Raw genomic sequence first — 8,502 nt, forward strand, 5'->3', positions numbered from 1 at the left:
CATCATTGGCAGCAGTGACCACCGCAGATGAAATCCTGTCTTCACACTGAGGACGCCCTCCATTGTGTTGTGAGGCATTACCAACATGCTAAATGGGGTAGATTCAGAACAGATCTAGCAGCTCCATAGGCATCCATGAGGTGCTGTGGGCCATCAGCAGCAGCAGAATTGTATTCCACCACAATCTGTATCCTCATGGCCCGGCATAACCCTCACTCATTACCATCAAGCCAGGGGACCAATCCTGGTTCAATGAGGAGTGTCGAAGAGCATGCCAGGAACAGCACCAGGCGTACCTAAAAATGAGGTGCCAACCTGGGGAAGCTGTAACACAGGACTACATGCATGCTAAACAGCGGAAGCAGCATGCCATAGACAGGGCTAAGCGATCCCACAATCAACAGATTAGATCAAAGCTCTGCAGTCCTGCCACACCTAGTCGTGGATGGTGGTGGGCTATTAAACAACTAACGGGAGGTGGAATCTCCATGAATATCCCCATCCTCAATGATGGCGGAGCCTAGCACGCAAGTGGAAAAGACAAGGCTGAAGCGTTTGCAAACATGTTCCGCCAGGAGCACCGAGTGGATGATCCATCTTGGCCTCCTGCTGAGGTCCCCACCATCACAGAAGTCAGTCTGATTCATTCCACTTGAAATCAAGAAACGGCTGACGCACTGGATACAGCAAAGTCTATGGGCCCCGAAAACATCTTGGCTGTCGTGTTGAAGACTTGTGGTCTGGAATTAACTGCGTTTCTAGCCAAGCTGCTACAACACTGGCATCTATCCGACAACGTGTAAAACTGCCCAGGTATGTCCTGTCCACAAAAAGCCATACAAATCCAACCTGTCCAATTACTGCCCCATGTCTACTCTCAATCATCAGCAAAGTGATGGAAGGTGTTGTCAACAGTGTTATTAAACGGCACTTACTCGCCAATAACCTGCTCACTGATGCTCAGTTTGGGTTTCGCCAGGACCACTTGGCTCCAGACCTCATTACAACCTTGGTCCAAACATAGACAAAATAACTGAATTTTGGAGGTGAGGTGAGAGTGACTGCCCTTGACATCAAGTCAGCATTTGACCGAGTGTGGCATCAAGGAGCCCTAGTAAAACTGAACTCAATGGGAATCGGGGAAAGCGCTCCACTGGCTGGAGTCATACCGAGCACAAAGGAAGATGGTTGTGGTGGTTGGAGGTCAATCATCACAGCCCCAGGATATCACTGCAGGAGTTCCCCAGGGCAATGACATAGGCCCAACCATTTTCAGCTGCTTCATCAATGACCTTCCCTCCATCATAAGGTCAGAAGTGGGAATATTCACTGATGATTGCAGTGTTCAGTTCTATTCGCAGCTCCTCAGATAATGAAGCAATCCGTGCCCAAATGCAGCAAGACCTGGACAACATTCAGGCTTGGGCTGTTCAGTGGCAAGTAACATTTGCGCCACACAAGTGCCAGGCAATGACTATCTCCAACAAAAAGAATCCAGCCACTTCCCCTTGATGTTTAAAGGCATTACCATCGCTGAATTCCGTGCCATCAACATCCTGGGGGTCACCATTGACCAGAAATGTAACTGGACCAGCTACATTAATACTGTGGCTACAAGAGCGGGTCAGAGGCTGGGTATTCTGCGGTGAGTGTCTCAGCTCCTGACTCCCCAAAGTCTTTTCACCATCTACAAGGCACAAATCAGGTGTGTGATGGAATACTCTCCACTTGCCTGGATGAGTGCAGCTCCAACAGCACTCAAGAAGCTCGACACCATCCAGGACAAAGCAGCCCACGAGATTGGCACCCCATCCACCACCTTAAACATTCACTCCTTCCATCACCGGCGCATCGTGGTTGCAGTGTGTACCATCTACAAGATGCACTGCAACAATTTGCCAAGGCTTCTTCGGCAGCACCTCCCAAACCCACGACCTCTGTCACCTAGAAGGACACGGGCAGCAGGCGCATGTGAACACCATCACCTCCACGTTCCCCTCCAAGTCACACACCATCCTGACTTGGACATTTATCTTCGTTCCTTCATCTTCGCTGGGTCAAAATCCTGGAACACCCTCCCTAACAGCACTGTGGGAGTACCTTCACCACACAGACTGCAGCGGTTCAAGAAGGCAGCTCACCACCACCTTCTCAAGGGCAATTAGGAATGGGCAATAAATGCCGGTCTTGCCAGCAACGCCCACATCCCAGAAACCAATTTTTTAAACCCCCACCTCGCCTCTCACTGGACTAAACCATTCACTGCCCCCACCACCCCCACACTGGACTAAACCATTCACTGCACCCCCCCCCCCCCAACACTGGAGTAAACCATTCACCGCCCCCCCCTCCCCACACTGTAGTAAACTATTCCACCCCATTTCTAAACAATTGCCCAGATTCTGTGAAGTACACGCACGCCCCTCATCAATCAGTTTACATTTTGTATCAAGCAGAGTAAAGTAACAAGTCCCAGCTTGTGGCGGCCTGGAGCAGCCCCTGAACCCCCAGCACATTCGGCCTCACATTCTGCCCTTGGCACTGAGCTGAAGGTTTGCGCCCGAATTGTTGTCCCCCGGTTGTTGGGTGTGGTGGGGCCTGTGTTTGGAGAGGAACGTGAGCCGATGCCTGTTGCCCGCTAAAGAAATGTGGTCATCCCATTAGGACAAAGAGGGCCTGCTCTCGAGATGGCAAAATAAAAATGCGGAGAACTTAATCGAACTGCACAACAAGACCCCAGTGTGGAACGACGATACTCAGTCCTACGTGTTGAACTTCTACGGGAGAGTGACGCACGCCTCAGTGAAAAATTTCCAGATTGTCCATGAGAACGATGGTGAGTTCCATCTCCGATCCGGCGTGCTTACAGCGAGTGCTGGAACATTAAGGTCTTTGTAAAGCAGCACTGTTGTTTGACACTGCGACTGCCTCTGTTCTCAGGTTGCAGTTTTTCGGCCCTCTCCTCCCCTGTCTTTGGAGAGTGACTGGTCTTCCAGTCAGCCTCTCCCCTCCAGCGACAAAGCTGTGTCTGGGAGATCGGCAGTGCGCATGCTTTTAATAACTTCATCCTCGCGATGTGGGCGTCGCTGGCCAGGCCAGCATTTATTGCCCATCCCCTGCTGTCTACGAGAAGATGGCAGTGAGCCAACTTCTTAAACTGCTGGGAGCAGTTTGTTACAACTGAGCGGCTGGCTCGGGCACGCCAGAGGGCAGTTACGGGTCAACCACGTTAGCGTGGGACTGGAGTCACGTATGGGCCAGACTGTGTAAGGACGGCAGGTTTCCTTCCCCATAGAGCATGAACGAATTTGTCGGCTTTTTACAACAATCTGATAGAGTCATGGTCACTTACATTGATCATCGTTTTACTACATCCAAACTCTCAGTCTGCCATAGTGGGACTTGAACTCACGCTTACTGGATTATTATTCTCTGACATAACCACTACATGACTGTTCCCAATCGCAAAGCCATAATTCCACCCTGCCTCACATTACTGCTTCAAAGTGCCACAGTAGTATGGCATCCCTGAGTGATATCTCGCTCACATCTCACTCGCCTTTCATTCACAAAATTAGCCAGACGCACCACGGGTCCTCTCAGGTCTCCGCGAGTATGCGTGGATGTTGGCCACATTTGGATCAGTTCAGGTTCCAGGCGCAATCACTGACGGGATGAGGAGGTGGTCATTTCAGCATTGACTCGAAGATGCTGGGCTCCCTCCCCGCTTGGTTGATCTGAGCTGCAAGTGGCAGTGGGAACAGTACAATTGCTCTCAGCACGGAGGAACTAGGGCGGGGGGCAGGGGGGGTGAGGGACAGAAATTCAGCTAGGATTCCCGCTCCAGATGGATGCCCCCTGACTCCTGCCGCCATTTGTCACATCGAGCGAGGGCTTTGGTGACTCCCCAGGAAACTATAGACCAGTTAGCCTAATATCTGTGGTTGGGAAAATGTTGGAGTCCATTATTAAAGAAGCAGTAACAGGACATTTGGAAAAGCAAAATTCGGTCAGGCAGAGTCAGCATGGATTTATGAAGGGGAAGTCATGTTTGACAAATTTGCTGGAATTCTTTGAGGATGTAACGAACACGGTGGATAAAAGGGAACCAGTGAATGTGGTGTATTTGGACTTCCAGAAGGTATTTGACAAGGTGCCACATAAAAGGTTACTGCACAAGATAAAAGTTCACGGGGTTAGGGGTAATATATTAGCATGGATAGAGGATTGGCTAACGAACAGAAAACAGAGAGTAGGGATAAATGGTTCATTCTCTGGTTGGCAACCAGTAACTAGTGGGGTGCCGCAGGGATCAGTGCTGGGACCCCAACTATTTACAATCTATATTAATGACTTGGAAGAAGGGACTGAGTGTAATGTAGCCAAGTTTGCTGACGATACAAAGATGGGAGGAAAAGCAATGTTTGAGGAGGACACACAAAATCTGCAAAAGGACATAGACAGGCTAAGTGAGTGGGCAAAAATTTGGCAGATGGAGTATAATGTTGGAAAGTGTGAAGTCATGCACTTTTCCAGAAAAAATCAAAACAAGTTATTATTTAAATGAAGAAAGATTGCAAAGTGCCGCAGTACAGCGGGACCTGGGGGTACTTGTGCATGAAACACTAAAGGTTAGTATGCAGGTACAGCAAGTGATCAGGAAGGCCCTTTACTGCAAAGGGGATGGAGTATAAAAGCAAGGAAGTCTTGCTACAGCTATACAAGGTTTGGTGAGGCCACACCTGGAATACGTGCAGTTTTGGTTTCCATATTTACGAAAGGATAAACTTGCTTTGGAGGCAGTTCAGAGAAGGTTCGCTAGGTTGATTCCGGGGATGAGGGGGTTGACTTATGAGGAAAGGTTGAGTAGGTTGGGCCTCTACTCAGTGGAGTTCAGAAGAATGAGAGACGATCTTATTGAAACATATAAGATTATGAGGGGGCTTGACAACGTGGATGCAGAGAGGATGTTTCCACTGATGGGGGTGACTAGAACTAGAGGGCATGATCTTAGAATAAGGGGTCACCCATTTAAAACTGAGATGAGGAGAAATTTCTTCTCTCAGAGGGTTGTAAATCTGTGGAATTCGCTGCCTCGGAGAGATGTGGAAGCTGGGACATTGAATAAATTTAAAATAGAAATAGACAGTTCCTTAATCGATATGGGGATAAGGGGTTATGGGGAGCAGGCGGGGAAGTGGAGCTGAGTCCATGATCAGATCAGCCATGATCTTATTGAATGGTGGAGCAGGCTCGAGTGGCCGTATGGTCTACTCCTGCTCCTATTTCTTATGTTCTTATGTTCTCCCTCCCCTGGTGAAGCAGCTTGCTGAAACTTGCTGCCTAGGCTCGCACGGAAAGAGTGGCCCCTTAGGTGAGATACCAGAGCCTGTAGCCATGTGACAGGAATCATCTGACCCTTCAGTTCTGGGGCGAGGCGGGGGGGAGGGGAGAGCGTTACCAACCCTGGGTGGCGACATTCCTGGAGGTCTCGTCACATGACCTCTCATTTCCCCTCGCCCTGCCCCCACACGCCCGCTATTGGTCGCCCGACACATCCATCCTCAGGGGTTCTGCCTTCCCATGCCAATTGGTTATACAATTGGATGATTCTTGACTGTCAATCAAACAGCCCTTTTCATCCAATCTCTAATATTTTTATAACTAATAAATGAAAGTGTTCAAAATAAAATTAAGAAGCACACCATTTTTTTGCTGTAATCTATGCACCTGCGAGAACGCGCACAGATTTGTAGAGCTGTTGCATTGTGAATGGCTGAGCCAGTCACATGATCTTCACAAGACTTAATAAAACCCCAGTCAATGGAGCCTAGGTCATTCACGATGAGGCAGGCAGTTGTGAGCCTGGTGGATGAACTGGTAATGTGTAGTGTGATTGTTAAACCTTTTGCTAATAAACCAACTAGTTCTTAATAGCAATGTGCTGCAATGAATTCTTAAGCCAACAACCCATGAAGCAAATGCATTACAGCAGGAGAGTAATCTTTAATTCCTGGAGTCTCCTGGACAATCCTGGAGGGTTGGTGACCCAAGGGAGGGGAAGGGGACAATGAATAACATTATTTTTTGAGCGCTCCCTCGAGGGATGAGGATGACCATTTTAAAAGCTGTTCAGTGAGGGTTTGAATGCATTGTCTGTCGGTGTAAAACCAGCCTCTGCTTCTTCTGTCGCTCCCAGCTGACTACATTGTGATGCAGTTTGGACGTGTGGCGGACGATGCGTTCACCATGGATTACAGCTACCCGATGTGTGCTGTCCAGGCCTTCGCCATCGCCCTCTCCAGCTTCGACGGGAAGCTGGCGTGTGAATGACCCGTGCGGCCCACCCCGCACACACAGCACGGACATCGCTACTGAAGTGCGCTTTACTTAAGATGTAAGACTAGTTTTAGAATAAAGAGACAATGTCGGTGGCTAGCATGTCTGCAATGTTGTGTGAGAGTTTTCTCGTGGACTGGCCAGGGCAATAGAACTTGGAACTAAAGAAGTACTTGGCTCCCTGGTAAAACTGTGTGACTGGAACGCACGGTTTCCAAAATGGAGGCAACACTTTGGTGTTTTTTTGCACATTGAGTCAATATTATGAGGTTGGAGAGGAGAATAATAGAATGATATTTTTAATTAATAACCCTAACTTATATAATATTTTTAGTTCATATCCCTAATTTTTTAATGTCTTTTTCTAATTTTCCTCAGCAGCAGAGTATCTGTGATGATGTCAAGCACCTACCTGTATGTTTTGTGCTTTGGCAAACATTTTCTCATTCATTAGAGCTGGCAATATAATCGGGCACCAGAGTCCAGCCTTGGTGTGCGGCATACTGGGAGTTTAACATTCTCTGCTTAACGTGTTCGTGGAAAGTCTCTTTCACACACGATTTTAAAATAACACACCGCAGTATTTTACGCAAGTGCGTTAACCAGTGCCCTGCCCCACCCATTATATCGCCAGCATGTTTCCAGGGAGGGCGAGGGGGGCTGAAGTGGCTCCACATCAACTGGCTCTTCTGAAGTTGAAGGACCCCTCCTCCCACCCCTGGCATGAATGGAGCCACTCCCCGGGGGGTGTTCATTCCCATCAGTGATGCCAGTGTGGCTCCTGGGGGGACGGAGATACAAAACCACAGGCTTCACCAAGCGAGACAATGCGAATTATTTTAATAGCGGCACACCAGCATGTCTTCCGGGCAGAGACTGAGGGAGTAATCTCAGGAAAAAGTGCACCTCTTTCACTTCAAGGGGTTCACAGCGTCCTCTCAAAAGAGCTGTTAAGCCGGTGGAAATTATAAAGGAAAACTGCAAATGCTGGCGATCTATCGCAGCAAATCAGTCAGTATCTGTCAGAGAGAGCCGGGGTAAAACGATTGGGGGTGTATCCTCCACCAGTGAGAGAGACCAACCACCTGAGGGCAATAGTAAACTCCTCCCCAGGGAGCAGGAATCAAATGGCTGCTTTCTCCAAGGGTGGTCCCGAAGGACTGCAGCCCATTAGGAGTGTTTAATGGAAGTGCTGCCCATTGACATGTATTGTACTTGCACCTTGTTCGTGGGACACCAGAGGGCGCCCTGGCATTCTGTAGAACACCAGGCTCTCACCGTGCTCCCGAATGTTACACCTTGGCGGAGAATGTTCCAGAGCCTGAAATAAAACCAGCCGTTAAATCGCCACGCCGACTTGAGTATTTATTCCTAACAATTATCATTTCCTTTGAAATATTATGAGATTTATTTACTGCGGTGGAGAATTGGGACACCTGGGGTAGAAATTCTGTTGTGCCCCAGTTGGGGGCGTTAACTTTTGCAAAGTACAAACAGTAACACCAGGCCCTAATGATTCGCTCCTGCCGGGAAATTCAGCTTTAGCACTCCAAGAGGGAAATGGAGCGTTAAATCAAGCGCTAACCACTTCTCTCGGGCCGCTAAAGTCCGAGAGCAGGGCGCTAGCGGCAGAACAATGTGGAGCCCATCGCTAACAGCATCAGAGACTGCTTCCCGCGCTTAAAGGGTAGGGGCAACGATAGTGCACAACCTACTCATCGGCATTTCTGCGTTGCCAGGTGACCTGCGCGACTGCCATGATAGCCCCAAACACTCTCACACAGTGGAAGGCTGGGACATCGCACAGCAATAAAACATGGAAAACATTCAGCAGGCACCAGACTGGTGCAAAGAATAAAGGTTGGCCTACCTGAAAATCATTGCCTTTAATTAGCGCTCCCCCAGTGGCCAGCCGAGGTGACAACGCCTCCTCTTCCTGCCGTTGTTCACGCTTGGCGATACAGCAGGGGGCGGGAGGCAATTTCACATCCGGGGCGGTAACGGAGCGCAGGGCACTTTATGACGTCACAATCTGCGAGGCGCTAGAGGGCCAGGCGATAAGCGTTGGTGCTAAACCGGCACTGAGGATCGCAGGTATTGCTGCATTCTCCGCACCCGGTCGCTCACCCCACGGCGCCCGGTACCCCGCCCCAGGCACTAATG

At 49.3% G+C, this 8,502-nt stretch overlaps 1 protein-coding gene across 4 annotated transcripts in view; it reads left to right on the top strand.

Annotated features, from left to right (window-relative positions):
* Nucleotides 1–7,672, top strand: part of LOC139227784 (tubby-related protein 3-like) — a 191,424-nt gene extending 183,752 nt beyond the window's left edge. For all 4 annotated transcript variants that reach the window (XM_070858823.1, XM_070858824.1, XM_070858826.1 and 1 more), the window contains 2 exons: nt 2,665–2,836; nt 6,200–7,672. In XM_070858823.1, the coding sequence (XP_070714924.1) occupies nt 2,665–2,836; nt 6,200–6,333 (306 nt within the window). In that variant the 3' untranslated portion in view covers nt 6,334–7,672. The remainder of the gene's footprint in view (nt 1–2,664; nt 2,837–6,199) is intronic.
* Nucleotides 7,673–8,502: the final 830 nt, after the last annotated feature.

Source organism: Pristiophorus japonicus, chromosome 17, assembly GCF_044704955.1.
Source record: "Pristiophorus japonicus isolate sPriJap1 chromosome 17, sPriJap1.hap1, whole genome shotgun sequence".
In the NCBI taxonomy this organism is placed as follows: domain Eukaryota; kingdom Metazoa; phylum Chordata; class Chondrichthyes; family Pristiophoridae; genus Pristiophorus; species Pristiophorus japonicus.